At 50.2% G+C, this 19035-nt stretch overlaps 1 protein-coding gene across 2 annotated transcripts; it reads right to left on the bottom strand.

Moving 5' to 3' along the window:
• Positions 1 to 5784: 5784 nt before the first annotated feature.
• PRKRIP1 (PRKR interacting protein 1) lies at positions 5785 to 18574 on the bottom strand. 2 transcript variants are annotated; one of them, XM_075904412.2, is made up of 6 exons: positions 18221 to 18569; positions 15280 to 15358; positions 14039 to 14139; positions 12784 to 12869; positions 11326 to 11393; positions 5785 to 6500 (listed from the first exon to the last, which is right to left on the bottom strand). In XM_075904412.2, the coding sequence occupies exons 1-6, from the start codon at positions 18416 to 18418 to the stop codon at positions 6400 to 6402; spliced, it is 633 nt and encodes a 210-aa protein (XP_075760527.2). In that variant the 5' UTR covers positions 18419 to 18569; the 3' UTR covers positions 5785 to 6399. The 2 variants fall into 2 exon arrangements, with proteins under 2 accessions (XP_075760527.2, XP_075760528.2); XM_075904413.2 differs by lacking the exons at positions 5785 to 6500; positions 11326 to 11393 and adding an exon at positions 11577 to 11665 and having other exon boundaries at positions 18221 to 18574.
• Between the last annotated feature and the right edge of the window lie 461 nt (positions 18575 to 19035).

The following is a 19035-nucleotide window of genomic DNA, read 5'->3' on the forward strand; positions in this document are numbered from 1 at the left end:
GGGGGGCTCAGGAGCGAGGTAGGCGGGGCCTGCCGCTCGTCCCGGGATGGGGCGGAGTCTGGGGCTGCCCTTGCGGGGAGAGGACGGAGGGTCTGGGTGAAGTGGGTGGGGCAGGAGGGTGCAGAGCCCCCCATACCCTGCAGTGCTGCCCCACAGATTGATAGGGGACGTGTGGGGGCACAGGCTGCCTGGGGTAACCTGCAGTTGGGGGAAGGACGGCTCAGTGGTTGGAGCAGGGGCCTGCTAAGCCCAGGGCTGTGAGTTCAATCCTTGCAGAGGCCATTTAGGGATCTGGGGCAAAAATTTGTCAGAGATGGTACTGGGCCCTGCTGTGAGGGCAGGGGACTGGACTCAATGACCCATCACGGTCCCTTCCAGTCCTAGCATTCTATGAATACCTGACCTATGGCTCCCAGGACTGGGGCTTCAGAGCTTGTGCTACTCCTCTCCAGGGAATGCCCAACAAGTGGGCCATCTCCCCCCTCTGGCAACAGGCAGCAGAGTACCTGATCAGAGTGGCCCAGTCTGCCAGGCCTATACCCTGGGGGCTCATCTACACTGGCCCCTTTTCCAGAAGGGGCATGGTAATTTTTGAAATCACAATAGGGAAATGCACAGGGGATTTAAATATCCCCCACAGCATTTAAATAAAAATGTCCACCACTTTTTTCCGGCTTTTAGAAAAGCCGGAAAAGAGCATCTATACTGGCCCCGATCCTCCGGAAAAAAAAGCCCTTTTCCGGAGGATCTTATTCCTACTTTGAAAAAAGGGCTTTTTTTCCGGAGGATCGGGGCCAGTGTAGACACTCTTTTCCGGCTTTTCTAAAAGCCGGAAAAAAGCGGCAGACATTTTTATTTAAATGCCGCGGGGGATATTTAAATCCCCCACGGATTTCCCTATTGCGATTTCAAAAATTACCATGCCCCTTCCGGAAAAGGGGCCAGTGTAGACGTAGCCTGGGTGGTTTATAAGGACTGCACTGGAGAGTGCTCCTGGCTGCTTCAGAGCCAGGTGCTACATTCAAAGCACACAGAGAAAATGACCCAGGAGCAACCAAGCATATAATCATCTTTACCAGGCCTACAGTCCTTTGAAGGAGCCTTTTCTGAAGATCAAAAGGCAAATCCATTGCATCAAAATTTAATCACAAGCCCATTCTGACATAACCACTGTTCTTTGCACAGGGGGGGCACGCTCAATAGAATGGAAACAACAGATCTTGTCTGTGATATTGCAGAATAATTATACACCCCAGCAACCATCCCTATTTTGTCTCACTGAGATGAACTCAGAAAGGCTGTGATCTCTTCCTCTGGGTTGCAGCCACCTCTGGCTGCAGAAAACAAGAGCATCTCTTAGTACATTAAAAACAAAGCCAGAACACAGCACCCTGGGCTGTGCCCTCTCTATTGACTCAGCAGGAAACCCTGGAGGAGCTTATCACAGGAGGAATAAGAGATGGAGAACTACAGTGTGGGGAAGAGGCAACAGTGGTTCTTTACTTAGAAAGGAGATACAGGAAAATGCACATTTCATATCAGAAGTTACCAAGAAAAAGTAGCACAATAGGGAAGCTTGACCTTCAGAGTCTTCCCCTCTTTTAGAAATCACTTTGGGAGCAAAAAGAGAAAGAAAACACAGGGTAAAACCAATGAAAGGGACAGAACCCATCCCAAAAAACTTTTATGCCTGCAATAATACAACTATTTTAATTGACTAACCATTTAGGTGGTTCAGTTTTTGCATTCATTCAAGACAAGATGCTAAAAGTTGCTCAGTTTTAGAAGGGCATAACAAGTGGGGTTTCACAGAGGTGTTCTGGGACCAGTTCTGTTCAATATCTTCATCAATGATTTAGATATTGGCATAGAGAGGACACTTATTAAGTTTGCAGATAATATCAAGTTGGGAAGGGTGGCAACTGCTTTGGAGGATAGGATAACAATTCAAAATGATTTGACAAACTAGAGAAATGGTCTGAGGAAAATAGAATGAAGATTAATAAGGACAAATGCAAAGTGTTCCACTTAGGAAGGAACAATCCGTATCACACATACAGAATGGGAAGTCACTGTCTAGGAAGGAATACTGCAGAAAGGGATCTAGGGGTCATAGTGAACCACAAGCTAAATATGAGTCAACAGTGTGATGCTATTGCAAAAAAAGCAAACATGATTCTGGTATGCATCAACAGGAGTGTTGTAAGCAAGACACGAGAAGTCATTCTCCACTCTACTCTGCGCTGATTAGGCCTCAGTTGGAGTATTGTGTCCAGTTCTGGGCACCACATTTCAAGAAAGATGTGGAGAAATTAGAGAAGGTCCAGAGAAGAGCAACAAAAATTATTAAAAGTCTTGAAAGCATGATCTATGAGGCAAGGCTGCAAGAATTGGGCTTGTTTAGTTTGGAAGAGAAGACTGAGGGGGGACATGATAGCATTTTCAGGCATCTAAAAGGGTGTCACAGGGAGGTGGTGGTGGTGGTGGGGGGTGTGAATTGTTCTCCTTGGCCTCTGATGATAGGACAAGAAGCAATGGGCTTAAACTGCAGCAAAGGAGGTTTAGGTTGGACAATAGGAAAAACTTTGTCAGGATGTTTAAACACTGGAATAAATTGCCTAGGGAGGTTGTGGAATCTCCATCACTGGAGATATTTTAGAGGTTAGACATATGTCTATCAAGGATGTTTTAGACCGGGGCTACTCAACATGGGACCCACGGGTAGGAGCCAAAACAAAAAAGTAATCAATATAATGGTCTTCTGTTGATATGCATTTTAGTAGTTAAATTCCTGGGCTGACATTGCTCATTAAAAGTGCTGTCAGATGGGTGGAAATTGGGTAAATATTGCATTGTATTAATATCAGAACTGACAGGGCCTACATGTTGTGTAGTCTTGCCTTAATCTTTGTATTCATGCCTGTCAATGTGAAATAAACTATTTGTATGTGTATGCAATCACACATAAGTTGCAGCCCTCGGCATGTGCTGTGACTATCATTGTGGCCCCGGGGCTTCCAAAGTTGAGTAGCCCTGATCTATATGGTGCTTGGTCCTGCTCTGAGGGCAGGGGACTGGACTTGATGACCTCTTGAGGTCCCTTCCAGTTCTAGTATTCTATGAAGCCTTTATTTTACCAATCCTCATTTGGGACTGCATTGGACTAGAAATCCAGAAAGGTGGGTTTTTGCTGTTGACCTTTTGTAGGACCCAGAACAAGTCACTTCCCCTGCTGTCCTTCAGTTTTCCTTTCTATTTGATGAGGATATATTAATTTTCCTTTAGAAGAGCATATTGTGCCCTTAAGTGTTCAGGGTACCGACATCCAGCATGACTACTTACTCTACAATGCTGTGTTCTTGAGGGGTCCTATTGAAATGTAGCCCTAAGGCAGCTTGTACACTTCTTGACAGGATTCCTTGTGACATACACCTAACACAGCCTGAACTGGTGCACACGTTCAGCCCTACCAGAAATTGCCAGCAAAGGAGAGGGCAGGGCACATTTAATCTTCAGTGGCCCATATTCAGTTTTTGGATGAGCTTTGCTTGGCAGTAGATTTGTGTGTATACACTGTTCACTATAGGTAATTACAGAGTCATTAGGCAACAACCAGGCTAAACAGCTTTAACGCATTTGAACTCTAATGTTTTGGGACAGACAAGTCCATCTTCACCATTCAGACAAGAAGCCTTAGGTGACACATTTGCCTTTAGTTAATGAAAAGCCCTATTCATTTCATTCAGCCCAGCAGCCTGACAGCTGAGAGGAGAAGCAATGCCTCAGGGTACAGTTTATTCATGAGACTCATATTCCTCCCTTCCCTTCCGTCCTTTACACACATTCAGGCTGGGAAATAGTCTATGTTTTAACTGTCTCCTACAAATCATCATAGTGTGGAAAGTTCACCCACCCTTCCGCATGCGTAGGACAAGCAGAGGGTACAGCCCTCCTAAGTCATGTCTGTAGCAAGATCCATGAACAAATGCCACTGATCAGTGTTTAATATGTAGCGTCTGTCAGCACACCACATACTTCAACAACTATGTAGGTGAAGCCAATCACTCCACTCTTGCATGGGCTCACAAGACAATGAAAAAAGATAAACACACCCTGTCATCCATGGGTCCTTATTCATAAAGGAAAGCTGGCAGATCATCTTCAAAGAACGAGCCAGGGAATTTAAATAACTTTGCTAGACACTACAAATCATGGACTGGATAGGTGCACAGGAATTATAGCTCACCACAACAGCCACTCTGCCCCATCCGAGCTGCTTTTTCACCTTCCCTCACTTCCTTCCTCCCACCCACCTACCTCTGGTGTTGACATGTCCTGTCACCTTGAATGGTCCCTTGAAATATACATTGCTGCCTACAAAGGCTAAACAATCTTTTCTGCCTCCTATTTAGCTGTGACACTCCGAGTTAATGTCCCCTCTAATCTTCTCCATCCTTGTGTGGATTTTTTTCTGTCCGTGTGCAGAAAAATTTTAATATGCACCAATGCACATGTGAAAGGGCACCATCAATAGAAACATAAAACCAAGCTGTGAGAGCTCTGCTAATCAGCCAGGCAGCACCGAATCTCTCCTGAGCAGTTGCACAAGCACACAGCTTACCGGGAACATACTTCCCAGCCCTGAAGAGCACTGTCAGTGCAAAAGTTTTTCCCTCTCAGCAACAGAAGTTAGTCCAATAAAATATATTTCCTCACACACCCTTATCTCATTGGTCAGGGAGTCAGTCAGTCTCTTCAATCCTACTCCCCACATTGGGAGTAGGCAAGAGTGTACAAAGAACAAAAGAGCATTTATAGCAATGATGAACTCCAAAGAATACAATGCAGCTTTCCACCACTGAAGGAGATGTTACCCTGCCGGAGGCCATTAAGGAAAGGGATCTAACCCTAGAGAAATAGAAAAAAACTAAACGCCTCTAGCACGTGACAAAAGTCAGTTTTCCCACAACGCAAATAACTTTATAGAGAAGCATTAACTTGTTCAAACACCACAACTAGTTTTAGGCAGCAGTATCAAGCTGATCTAATGGTCTCACCTTCTTTTACTATTTTCTTAGGTTATTTAACATTTTATCACAGCCTGAAAGGGGGGAAATCTCTTCTGGACTGAAAGCATTAAAAAACGATCAGCACTTCTAAGTTAAAAAGTAGTCGTTATTTTCTTCAATCCAGGCTATGGGCAATGGACACAATAGGCTTCCGTTTTAGTTTAACTGAGACGGAGGCTAAGTAACCCTGACGCTGCACTGTGTTGGGCATTTTTGCACAGACCGCCCCCAAGACTGTCTTTAAGACTATGCGTGTCCCAGCACTGCAAAACGTTTCATAGAGCAACACAAGATTCACTGCCTGATAGTGATGCTGCTCCCCCTTAAGTTAGTAGCTCTGATGTCTGACATTAGTGACACCTACTTTCATCTGAAAAAATGAGGAACAATAGTTCCTCCTACCAAAAAATTAAACGCACAGTATACGCAGCAGCTCTGTACAGTCTCACATCTGTTATCTCCAACTTAAGTGACAAAACCACTACTGATCTCTATGTCCCTTAATCCAAACATGGCTGAGATAGCACAGCACTGCCAGGAGGCAAGTATTTCTCCTTTAAGAATTTCCTGGAATTTCACAAGCTTTCCCCTCTGATGAAACAAATTATTCTTCATGCCCTTTAAAAACTCTTCAGTCTAGCTTAAAAAAAAAACCACACCCACAGCAAGCAAGAGATTCTTATTAAATCACATTCAAGTAAGAGCAGACAGGACATCAGACATTCCCTTTTTATTAATAGAAAAATTTAAAAGAAACGGATAGGGCACATTTGAGCAATAAAAAACGAATCCTCTGTTTAAGTCGCTCACACCTGTCTAGCAACAGAAACCGATTGATTTCGGTTATAGATGGGCCCAATACAAAACCCCAAATTGAAAAACACTCACAGTGTAGGGAAGTTTGAGCCCAGACCAATCTTGCTTCGGGCTAAATTCTGCCCTCGGGAACATATATCCCATTCCTACTGATTTCAAAGGAAGTTGTGTACCCAGCCTTTGGGGTAGAATCTGCCCTAAATGTTGATGGATATGTTTTAGATCTCAGCCAGAAAACACTTTGGGCCATGCTAGAAAGAACTCTAGGGTAACACAGGCTTGTGGCTGTCTCAGAGCAACCGTATAGCAGACTGCACAGCAGTTATACAAGCAGTTATGAAAATTATTTGGCAGCCTTCTACCAAAAGCCTTTGGGACTCAGATGTGAAGGTCACACCTCCACTGTCAAGCAGGTACAACATATGCTAATGGGTTCTGCCCAGCTGCGATGAAAGCTTCCATGTTCCTGAACATAAAGCAATGAACATTGTTTCCAGCTGCCACTGCTTTAGCATCATCTTCCCATCACGAAGCTGGACTCTTCTGCATCATCGTCCTTCTCTTCCTCCTCCCCTTCTTCCTCACTGGTCTGTGGCTCTTGAGATTGGTCAGACTCTAAGGAGGAAAGCAGAATGTGCTGATTACATGTAACACAGTGTGCACACCAATATATTAAACAGAAAGGAAACTTCAGAAGTTAGAAAAGGAAGATTTTATTAGGTTACCTACCTTGTCCATTCCTAAAGTGTGATTGCAGGATTGCTCCCTACCATGTATTTACCAACGTCTCCTGATAAGTTTTAAAGGCTCCATGCAATAGGGTTCCAAGTGAAACCATAGGCACAAGTGAACAATTTCTCTATTCGGATATGCCCTCATCCAATATTCACAGCTTCATTTTCTTAATCTTATCCCATTGCTCCCAGTTATTACTAGCACCTCTCAGACCTCTAGGTCAGCGGTGAAAAACTTTTTTTTGAGTCAGGGGCTGCTGACCCATAGAAAAAAAAAATCAGTTGCTCCCCACATTCCCCTCGCATACCAGAGCTTGGGGGACCAGGCTAGTAGATTTTGGGATGGCGGGTGGGTAGCGCAGGCTCCCCAATGCTGGGGTGGAAGTGCGAGCCTCAGGGGGCCAGATCCAGGTAAGTCAGGGGTTGCATCTGGCCCCTGGGCTGTCAGTTCCCCACCCCTGCTCTAGGTAAACGCCCACTCAAGTTTACAGTTATTTTATTGCTATGCAGGGACTAGTAATCGATTGCCAGGTTTGGCCTTGCTCAGTAGTACATGGAGTTCTTTGGGAGAATGTGAAAAGCAACCCAAGTCTCAATCTGTGGAGAAGGACCATTTCCGAGAACCCCCATGAGGAACTTTGGGCGCAATGGGACCTTGATTCAAAACTCCTCCCTATCGCCCCCTCTCCAGCTCTTGCACCGTAATTTCGTTTGGGACACACTGTGCTCAGCCCAAATGCCAACCCTCATACACAGCATTTATTTTTCAGTAGCTTGGTGCCACCAAGTGGTGAAACTACATGATGTTGCTTGATATTAGACACCCTCAAGTGAAAAAAAGTGAAGGCGACTCCCAGTACTCGAGACTGAAGTCCTATTAATTCAGAGAAGAAGTTTCCCTACAGAATGTAACCAATAGCTTCACCCTGGCCCTTGTTTTGGAAGGGCGCTCGCTAGAGGACAGAAGGGACCTTGATAGCTTGACAAAACTTCCAAGATGGTTGCCAGTTACTGCCAGCTGTGATGCTCAAACTAACAACCTAGAGGTGAAAGTCTCCACATCACCAGAGATTGATACAGCAATTCCACCTCCTCCAGTGATAGAAATGTAGCCAAGTTAGTCTGGTGGAGCTGAAACAAAAAACAGGACGACGTAGCACTTAAAAGACTAACAAGATGGTTTATTAGGTGATGAGCTTTCGTGGGTCAGTCCCACTTACTCAGATCGAATCTGAGGAAGTGGGTCTGGCCCACGAAAGCTCATCACCTAATAAACCATCTTGTTAGTCTTTTAAGTGCTACATAGTCCTGTTTTTTGTTTCACCTCCTCCAGTATGTAACCAGTTAAACAGGACACTAGGGAAAAAAAGCGACACTGAAATTTACTTTGCTCTCATGATCAAGCAACAAACTTGTGAACTGATAACACAGGACTAAATCCATCTGTAGTGTCGTTTCAGAGGACTCATGGCCAAGATTAGTTTGACTCCCTCTTTCAGTAAATCACAGGCTGGCAAATGTCAGGGTCAAATAAGCATGTGTTTTAAAAGCAGAAATACAAATGAAGTCAAAGGTAGGTAGAAATGCCAACCAACTCTCATATCCAGCAACACTGTCAGCATTGCTATAGCCCTCAACAACTTCCTGTGTAATAACACAGCAGCACTTTGTGGCTTGAATTATTTCTTAAAAAAAAAAAGGGGGGGGGGGAAGTAGCCCAGGGCAGGACTGTGCTAGGTTTGTGGGCTGACAAGCTCCGGCGGGACGCCCCCGTCAGCCAGACCGGACCCAGAGGGGTCCGCGTCCTTAGGGCCCTGGGCTGGGGCCCGTGAGTGAGGGCAGGCCTGGGCCCTGCTCTCCCCCCCCTCCCCCGAGGAGCAAGTACCCCATGACTGGGGAAGAGAAGTGATGAAACCCCCCCTTTTTTTCAGACCCCCTAGTATGCTCCGAGCAGGGGCATTGAGCCGTGAGGAATATAGACAGACTGGCCAGGGAAGCCAGTCAAGGACAAAACTACGGGTGAGGTGGTGGGACGTTCGGGACAGTTTGCCGGGCCGGGGAGAAGACAACCGAGAGGTCTGTCTCGGCTCGGTCACAGATGCACTAACAGGAGTGTGGTGAGCAAGACATGAGAAGTCATTCTTCTGCTCTACTCTGCGATGATTAAGCCTCAATTGGAGTATTGTGTCCAGTTCTGGACACCAAATTTCAAGAAAGATGTGGAGAAATTGGAGAAGGCTCAGAGAAGAGCAACAAGAATGATTAAAAGTCTAGAGAACATGACCTATGAATGAAGACTGAAAGAATTGGGCTTGTTTAGTTTGGAAAAGAGAAGATTGAGAGGGGACATGATAGTGGTTTTCAGGTATCTAAAAGGTGTCACACAACGAGGAGGGAGAAAAATTGGTCTCCTTGGTCTCTGAGGATATAACAAGCAGCAAGGGAGGTTTAGGTTGGATAATAGCAAAAACTTCCTAACTGTCAGGATGGTTAAACACTGCGGCTGTGTCTAGACTGGCAAGTTTTTCTGCAAAATCATCTGCTTTTGCGGAAAAACTTGTCAGCTGTCTACACTGGCCACCTGAATTGCTGCAAGAACACTGACGATCTCATGTAAGATCTTCAGTGTTCTTGTGGAAATACTGTGCTGCTCCCGTTCGGGCAAAAGCCCTTTTGCGCAAATCATTGCACAGTACTGTTTTCCTCAAAAAAGCCCCAATGGCTAAAATGGCGATCGGGGCTTTTTTTGCAGAAAAGCGCATCTAGATTGGCACGGACGCTTTTCCACAAAAAGTGCTTTTGCGGAAAAGCGTCCTGCCAATCTAGACGTGATTTTCTGAAAATGCTTTTAACGGAAAACTTTTCCGTTAAAAGCATTTCCGGAAAATCATGCCAGTGTAGTCATAGCCTGCCAGTTGCCTAGGGAGCTTGTGGAATCTCCATCTCTGGAGATATTTAAGAGCAGGTTAGATAGACATCTATCAGGGACGGTCTAGATGGTACTGGGTCCAGCCATGAAGGCAAGCGCCTGGACTCGATGACCTCGAGGTCCCTTCCAGTATTCTAGGATTCCTTTTTTTTAAAAAAAATACTCTAATTCTACAAGGCCTCAGTTTCACTGAGCCAAAGTAGTTGCCACATTGTCCCCTTAGGAAGACACTTACTTTGCTGCATGTAAGGAGCAAACAGAATCAGTGGGTATGTCAGCAATATTCTGAACGAAGCGCAACATTTTCAGAAGCACCTAAGGCAGGCAGGGGAACCTTTTTTGGTCAGGGCCACTGACTAGGGATGTAAAAATCCCAGTTAAAATGTTAACAGGTTAATCTAGATCTACTGCATCACACTGCGGGTGGTGGTGGTATCGCATCGCCGAAGTGGCTCCCACAGCATCATGGGCCAAGCTGAACTAGAGTAGTGGGCAGGGGCACTGGTCCAGCTGGGCCCAGCACCAGCTAACCAGTTACACCAATAAGCATGCCAATAAGGCAATACTTACCAGGTAACCTGTTAACCGGCTACCCCTACCACTGGCCCACAGTTGGGGGCCCACACACAAGCAGAAAACCTCCCAAACTGTCATTACTCACTTGCTCTCAAGATGGGAAGCAAAACCAAACAAAAACACGCCACCACCCCTCACTCAGAGTTAACCTGGCATACATCATGCTCTAAAAGGATGTTAAGAGGCAGTTAATTGACTAATTGTGTAGTCGATACAATTAACATTGACTATATAATTAGTCGGTAAGGGGCCCCACTGTGGCTCTGCAGTTTAAATGTAGCAGGAGCCGGGCATGCAGGCAGCCCAGCTCCTACTACATTAAACAGAGCCTCAGCAAGGGTAGGTCTGGGACCTGGCTCGAGCTGGGACTGAGCAGTCCCGGCTCCTTCCAGGTCCTGGACTGCTGAACATCTGCCTCCCTAGCCCCCCACCTGCACCATGGTGGAAGGAACTGGTTTTTAAGATGGCTCCCCCCAGCACCGGTTCCTGCTCCCCCCCTTGCTGCCTCTGATGCAGAGGCAGCGGGGGGATAGGGGAGATGGAGCAAGTAGTGACTCTAGTCACTTACATTCCTAGCGCTCTAGCCCCATGGGGAGGGTGCTGAGATCTGCAGCTGCCCTACACAGTGGAGCAAGCTAGCATTTTGGCCTGCTGTGCCGAGACATGCTGCAGGCTGGATCAAATTAAGTTGCAGACCACCAAAGGTTCCCCACCCCACACCCACCCCGCACCCTACGGGTATGTCTACGTTGTAGGAAGGAGGTTGCTTCCCAGCCCAGACAGCTGCACTAATTCTGCTGGTTTTAACCTGCTATCTTGAGCAACGTGGATACCGCAGTATGGGCCGTGGCATTGGCTGAGTCCACACCCCATCCAAACCCTCTTGGTCTGTATTCTGGTGGTAAGTCTGAGCTGTTATGTCCATACTGTTAGTGCACCAGCTGTAGCAGAACACGCATGTCTGTCTGCCCTGGCTGCTGCACAAACATACCCCACATGATTTACTAGCCTAGCTCCCATTCTCAGTGAATTTCCACGTGGCTTTTGAAAATTACACTGAAATTTTCAGTTTGACTAGCTTGTCCTCTGCCACACAGACACAAACTGCAGGCTCAGCAGTGGACATATAAAATCAGCTGTTGTCCTTGTATTACAGAGCAGAACTGAGACCTGAGAAAGGGGAAAACTCAATTCCACTGACCCTCTTGTGGTTTCTTTTGATCAAGTTTACTTTTCTTAGCCAGCAGTTTCTTCTCTTTTAACTTCTGGCTGCAAAACAAGAAAAATGCTTGTGTTGGTGCAAATGGAAGCATTTAAATCTTTTTGTACATTTTAATGTGTTAGATGAGGTGTCGCTATCAGGTTTGACACTTGAATCTTGACAAATTCAGGTCAAATCCGCTCAATTTTCCATTTAGTGAGAGTGAAGTTTCACAAAACAAGACCAACAGAAACATTCAAGTTGTTTTTATTCCATCTTGGAACTTCCATTTTCGGCTGCTCCTGTACAAACTGAGGTTGCCAGTCTCCCAGGAAAATAGCTAAAAATGGAACATGAAACAAAAATGAACGCAACTCATTTATTTTCATTATCCAAGGTAAAAAAAAGCCCAAAAAGCAAACAGAAAGGTGAAGTCAGCTGATTAAAGCTGAACATTTAAAAAAAAAGGGAAGGTGTTATCAAGAACAAGGTTTTAACTTAAAATTATCTCTAAGGACACTGATTTATTACTGACTCATCTCCCCATCGGTGTGGGGAACACCTGTAGGAGCAGGATGGAATTTCCTTCTCCATGGCTTATTCTCTTCTTGGCCCTTATGTGAAGGATGCTCACAAGGTACCAGTTAGAGTCAAGAGTGGCATGGCTGTTGGCAATGTGGATACTTATGCTCAGATACATTAACTGAGACAAACAACTAATTTTGCAGACCTTTCAACAACAGGTGGCACCTTTCAGTCACTAGAAACCTGAAAACTGGCTTCCAGTGGTGGTGAGCAGAAGCTGTCAGGGCTCAACATCTTTGAAAATTGAGTCCTCTCAGTTGCCCTGGTGTTTTTAAAAGGCATAGAACTAAACAGTACAAAATTCACATGCCTCCATCATTCCTGTTCAATTCCTGGAGGAATTTAGCAGTGTCAATCTTATACATACTGATGGATAGCAGTCAGTTATAATGTGGTTTTAAACATTTTAATTAGTCAGTGGTTCCATATACTTAATATATTTTCACTCACTACTGGTATATAGAGCACATACTCAGTACTGGTGACTTAAATAGACTACAGATCCGTTTTGCTATGTAAATGGGTACGGCTTTCTGAACATCCACATAAAACAATAAGCTGAATAAATCATGTTGACTTACACAGAAGACTGAGCTACAAAGTCATCAGCCTTTTTCCTGTAGACTCATATCCCTGCAAATACCCAAGATGCACAGTCATTTTCTCAACTTAAAAGTTCTTGGCTCCGAGCACTACAGATACTCATTTAAAAGTGTAATGGAGACACTTTTGAAACTGGTCTTTGTAGCCAGAAATCAGAGCTGAAAGATCTGGACAGCGGAAGACAGCATTGAGCCACAGTTCATAGCTACGGGCAGATCATAAAGCATGTAGCGTTCCTGTGCTCAGTCTCCCAGGAGCATTTGCCCTTACCGCTTCCTTCTGCGTTTTGCTGTTTGCTCCTCTGCAATCATCTTATTCTTCTCCAGTTTCTTCTGGTATTCGTCATCTAGTTTTTGCTGTAATTGATTGTGTGATATTTTGGTTACAATTTAAACAATGTGATTATATAAATGAATGTAGGGAGAGATCTCAGACACAGTGGGGAGATTTGCCAGCGGGTTTGCTGTGGGTGCTTTTTTAAATTAAGTGTGTACTGATAAGAATAACGTTGTACGTAAAATTTAATAGCATAAGCCGCATTCCAAGACCTTTAGCTGAGGGGAGGAGGAAAAGGGTGGAGACTTAATCAACATGAAGACAGCAAGAACCTGAGGATTTGGCCCTATAAAGTTCTATAAGAGACATGAGGGAATTATATGGAAGATATCAGCAGCACCATACAAATATTTGAAAGATTTGCTGAGAGGGGGAATCAAATGGGGACAAAGGTCCGTGGGAGAGCAGTGCTAAAGTATTGCAGGTCCAGGACTTAAGTGCAAGTTCAGGAGTGTGCAATTTTTGATTCCTGACTTCAACAAGTGTTTGTTTTGATGCTGTCTTTGTAAACCAAGTAACCAATGTGGCTCCTTTTGTTGACTGGGAAGAATCTACTCATGTTTCTATTGATTTTTAAAGCATTTTAAAGTCATATTTGGGAATAGGGGCACAAGAGCTCTGGCTTAGTCCACCTCCAGCCAGGTCATCCCCTACAGCAGTAGTCTTTAACTTTTTTAAGCACAAGATCACTTTTTGAATTTAAGTCGGTCCAGGATCTACCACAAACACAAATACCCCCTACCCCACCCCTTTCCTGAGGCCCTGCCCTCCTCACTCTGGGAAGATGGGGTACAGCGGAGGGGGAGAGTGACATCAGTGCCCCTGTCTCCCTCACTCTGCACAACAAGCAGGAGGCTTCCGGGGGACAGCTGAGGCTCTGGGCAGGAGCAGCAGGGCAGTGCAAGGAGGGGACACTGAAATGCCAGCACTTGATAGCCTCCCAGCCAAGCCAATCAAGATCACCTGTCAGATCCTGAGCTACTAGTTGGTGACCATTGCCCTACAGAGAGAATGACACGGGTCTTATGCAATAAGCCTGCTGTGTTAATGCAGGTTTTCCTGGACCCCACACATCCCATATTAGGAAAACCAGCCAGTTCGAAGTGAATCCGATTTCTCTCTCACTCAAAAAAAAATGCAATGAACACTGAGCAGTCGGACAACGGACTGCAATAAGGGGCCCACTTACTTTCTCAGCCATGGCATCCATAAAGTCCTGCCTCTGGTACTCTCGCCGACGCAGATGTCGGTACACATGGAATTCCCCACTGCCGGCTCCAGCGCTAGAACCTGCCAATGGCACAGGTGTCAGTAGACAGTCTGCTACTCAGAGAGCAAAGGGAATGATCCATGGTGCAGCAGCAGAGTCTGGTGTGCTCTGCAAGGACTCAGCAGCTCTGGGGCTTGTCTTTGGAGACCGAGTTGGACAAAATTCCTGTTTTAAAATGACTAAGAGGCTAACATCTAAGATGCTCCCACATGGAGGCCAATGGGCTATAGCTGACAGACATTGTAGGAAGTAAAGACCATCACAAGTTTGCCCAGCAAATATGCTGTTACCACCGGTTAACCAATTAAAGGGGATTTTACATCCTAGCACAGATGTTTATTATGCATCTCAGTTTCCCACCTTCTGAGACATAGGGATAATACACTCACAGAAGGAGCTATGAAGTCTGAATTTGCATTTCCAAAGCACTTTGAAATCCCAGAGAAGGGCAGATCCTTCTCACTATCAGTACTGCTGCACTTGCCTCTACCCACACAGTGCAGACAAGCTTTCTGGGGAGGCTTAGGTGCTGTTCACATTATACTCTGAAAATAATCAGCCACAACGTAGACCAGCGATGGGCAACCACAGAGTAGGCACAAGTGGCCCTCCTTCACCTCCGTGGACTGCAGTCCACCGGGGTTCTGCCTGCAGCCCAGCGGTCTCCATCTGCCTCCTCCCCGAGGCACCACTCGCATACTGGGGCACTAGCACCCCCCACTTCCTACATCTCCACCTCCCTCCCAGCACATTCGGGGCACCACCAATCACCTGATTTGCGCTCCATCCCTGCTTCTCCCCCTCCCTCCCAGAGCTGGAACAGATCTAAACAGATGATTTGTGGCATTCCAGCTCGGAATAGGGAGGGGGCGGGAGGCGTAGGAAGTGCAGGGCTCCAAGAGGCATATTGGAGGAGCAGGGCAGACTTGGGTCTGTGGGCTGCAGGTGGAGCCCCAGTGGGCCACACACAGCCTGCAGGCTGCCCACCACTAATATAGACTAATAAAAAGACCATTTGGAAAAATGCCACCCAACTCACATTCCAGGCTCTTTTCTTACCAGAGGTGGACAGCAGAAGAGCACTTGCACTACTCTTTATTACACACTCATCTCAGGTTAGGCCATTCGCTCTAGAGTTATCAGAAGAACAGCATCCTTACCCATAACATCTCTCACAAATTCCGGGGGAGGGCGTGGGGCCCATTCATTTAGTTTTTCAGGGATTGGAACAGTCTTATCCTACAATAAGACATAAGCCAACCATCAATATCTCCTCTGGGAAGAGCGGAAGTGTTAATACATTATCAAAAGTTGATATCCACACAATGGTGGAATCTCTCCATGTCACCACAGACCTTAGAAGAAGTATAACTGTGCCAGCAATTCTCCCTCAGTGGAGGAAGAGGAGTCAGGGGATACCCCCAGAGAGGGATGTAAAAACTGAATAAAAATATTAACTGGGCACCTGATAAAAATTCTATCAGTTACACAGTTTAACTGCTGCCCCTTCAGAGTTCAATCATTAACAGTAGCCGATAAGCATCGTGTTATTGGTTAACCATTTAAACTCTTAAATCCCTATTCCCAGAATGAGAACTGGAGGTCGGTGTCAGCCCTCCTTTCTCCACTGCATCCCACCCACTGAATCTGGGATTCCTCCCAGCATACAGAGTGGAGGGTTATGGTCAGGGCTCTCTGTGAGATGTACATTTGTGTGGTTTCTCAGGAGAGATTCAAATGCTCAGGTGATTGGGAGAGCGCCCACAAGCAGGTTTTTGTTTCTCTTGGTGGCATCCTTTTGCACATATAAAAAATGATTCCACACATGGATGGAAAAGATGTATGGAGCCACAGTGGGCCACTTAGAAAAGGATATGAGAGAATCAGTCCTCTAGAGGGGAAGAATCAGGGTGCCCCATGCACAAAGGGGACCCCAGCAAAAAGGGTAAAGGGGGATTAGTCCGGAGAAAGGGTGCTTGGTCCAGGACTCCAGCACAAGGAGGGAGGTCAGGCCTGAGGACGACCCAGTCTTGAAGAGGTTTGTTTCGGTCACCATCATAGAGAGCAAGATCAGTTTGGAGAAAAGGGCACCAAGGGAGGAGATCAATGCAGAGGAGGTTAGGGTATCCTGGACAAGGAAGGAGAATGAGTTCCCCACATAGGAATCCAGGTGCCCTAGGACAGAGCTGGAAGCGACAGTACCAGGTGGAACCAGTCCTCAGTCAGGAAAGGGAGCTTGATTGTGAGGGGGGGGGAGGGGAAGGGTTGTGACAGGAAGGGAGGATCAGTCCTGAGGCTGGGGTTCCTCCAGAGAAGGAAGAGGAATCAGGTGCAGAGAGGGAACCAGGATGTGTCAGAACACGGGCTGGGCTGGGCTGGGCTGGGCAGGAGACGGACAGTGCTAAGGAGCAATCGGTGGGGCACGGGAGGGCAGTCATTGCACGAAAAGGGTGGGCAGCTGGGGGTGGTATCAATTGGGAGAGGACGCTTTGGGTTGCCCCAAGGGCAAGAACGGGACCCACTCCCAGAGGGGAATCACAGGAGTCCAGGATGGAGCTGAGGGAACAGCACCAGGTCGGTCCAGGAGCCCAGCACTAGAGAGGTGCCACGGGTCAGTCCCAAGGATTGTCACGCCAGGAGACCAGTCGGGGGGAGGAAGGGGCACAGATCTAGGGCTCGGTCCCAGGCAGAGGAGGAAGGGTCCAATTCAGGGGCTGGCTGGCGCAGGGCAGGGGCTCGTATCAGGGGTCCAGGAAAGGGGGGACCAAGCCTGGGGCCCTGTAGCAGGTGGGGGGCTCAGCATTGAGGGACCAGGCCAGGGGGCCCGTAGCGGGAGGGGCCGGGCGGGCTCAGTATCCGGGGGGCCCGTAGCGGGGGGGGGGGGGGGCGGGGGGCCGGGGGGGCTGTAGCGGGGGGGGCCGGGGGGCCGGGGGGGGGCTCAGTATCGGGGGGCCCGGGCCAGGCCGGGGGGGGGGGGGCTCAGTATCCGGGGGGCCCGGGCCAGGCCGGGGGGGCTCAGTATCGGGGGGGGCCGGGGGGCCAGCGGGGGGGCCGGGGGGGCTCGGTATCGGGGGGGGCCGGGGGGGCTCAGTATCCGGGGGGCCCAGGGGCGGGGGCCGGGGGGGGGGCTCAGTATCCGGGGGGCCCGGGCCGGGGGGGGCCCGGCGGGGGGGGCCGGGCCGGGGGGGGCTCAGTATCCGGGGGGCCCGGGCCGGGGGGGGGCCGGGCCCGGGGGGGGGGGGGGGGGGGGCCCCGGGGGGGGGGCGGGCCGGGGGGGGGGCTCAGTATCCGGGGGGGGGCGGGCCGGGCCGGGCCAGGGGGGGGGGCCAGGCCGGGCCGGGGGGCCCGGGGGGGGGGGGGGCCCAGGCCGGGGGGGGCCCGGGCCGGGGGGGGGGGGGGGGGCTCAGTATCCGGGGGGGGGGGGGGGGCCGGGCCGGGGGGGGGGGGGGGGGCTCAGTATCCGGGGGGGGGGGGGGGCCGGGCCCCGGGGGGGGGGGGGGGGCGGGGCTCAGGGGGGGGGGGGGGGGCGGGCCGGGGGGGGGGGGGGGGGCTCAGTATCCGGGGGGGGGGGGGGCCCGGGCCGGGGGCGGGCCGGGGGGGGGGGGGGGGGGGGGGCTCAGTATCCGGGGGGGGGGGGGCCCGGGCCGGGGGGGGGGGGGGGGGCCCGGGCCGGGGGGGGGGCGGGGGGGGGGGGGCTCAGTCCGGGGGGGGGGGGGCCGGGGGCCCGGGGGGGGGGGGGGGGGCTCAGTATCCGGGGGGCCCGGGGGGGGCTCAGGGGGGGGGGGGGCGGGCCGGGGGCTCAGTATCCGGGGGGGGGGGGGGCCGGGGGGGGGGGGGGGGGGGCCCGGGCCGGGGGGGGGGGGGGGGGCCCGGGGGGGGGGGGGCGGGGGGGGGGGGGCTATCAGTATCCGGGGGGGGGGGCGGGGGGGGGGGGGCCCGGGCCGGCGGGGGGGGGGGGGGCCCGGGCCAGGCGGGGGGGGGGGGGGCCCGGGCCAGGCGGGGGGGGGGGGGGGGGCCCGGGGGGGGGGGCTAGCGGGGGGGGGGGGGGCCGGCGGGGGGGGGGGGGGGGGGGGCCCGTAGGGGGGGGGGGGGGGGGCTCACCGGGTTCTTCATGAGCCGCTCCAGCCGCAGCCGCTGCTCCTCGGCCGCGCTCCGGGGGATGACCAGCGGCTGCGGCTCCTTGCGGGGCCGGGGCGGCCGCGGGGCCGAGGGCGCCGCCATCTGCGGCCTCTGCCGGCAGCGCCTGGGCCCGCCCGGCCCCGCTGATGACGCCCTGGCGACGGGGCCGCTGATTTGCATGTATGAATATTCACCAGGCTGGGCGGGCTACGGACGGGCCCTATGAATATTCATGAGCGCGCCAGGCCCTGTTATTGTAGGGTCGCCCGGGAGCCGGCCTGCAGCCCTGGGCCTGCTAGTGCCTCGGGCTCCCCCCCTCGGGCTACGGGCCCACAGGAGGGTTCATTCTGCCCTGCCACTATTCAGACTGGCCCGGGACTGGACTTGATCTCTCGAGGTCCCTTCCGGTTCTAGTGTTCTGTGCTTCAAATTCTAACCCCTTTACCTCCCCCCCTTCCCGGAAACAGGGTGCCCGAGGAATTCTCCCTCCCCGCAGCCTAGCTAGCGGCAAGGTGGATGACTGCAGTCACAGAGAACCCCTTCCATGGCTTTAATGTTTACACGCTAGTGCTCCGGAGCCATGCAGCTGTAGTGCTGACAGTGTAGGCAAATACCTAGGCAGGAACCCAGCTAATCCCAGCTCCATTCTCAGAGCCAGCAGTGTTAGATAGAGCACTGCACCCAGGAAAGTTCATGCCACTCACAGCCCCTTAGGTCATACCTGGACCCCCAACTGTTCAGCTTGCTCAGACCAGGCTAGCCAAGGTGGTAAAAAACAATGCAATGCTGGGGAGGTA

The sequence above is a fragment of the Pelodiscus sinensis genome, chromosome 21 (genome assembly GCF_052426305.1).
Source record: "Pelodiscus sinensis isolate ZL-2025 chromosome 21, ASM5242630v1, whole genome shotgun sequence".
NCBI classification, from domain to species: Eukaryota; Metazoa; Chordata; order Testudines; family Trionychidae; genus Pelodiscus; species Pelodiscus sinensis.

Excerpts from the sequence above, each read along its gene's own strand:
- PRKRIP1 (XM_075904412.2), bottom strand. The coding sequence starts at position 18,418 with ATGCAAATCAGCGGCCCCGTCGCCAGGGCGTCATCAGCGGGGCCGGGC. Across the intron at positions 15,359-18,220 it reads AGCGGCTCATGAAGAACCCG|GATAAGACTGTTCCAATCCC; the intron begins GTGAGCCCCCCC and ends GTCTTATTGTAG. Across the intron at positions 14,140-15,279 it reads ATTTGTGAGAGATGTTATGG|GTTCTAGCGCTGGAGCCGGC; the intron begins GTAAGGATGCTG and ends TGCCATTGGCAG.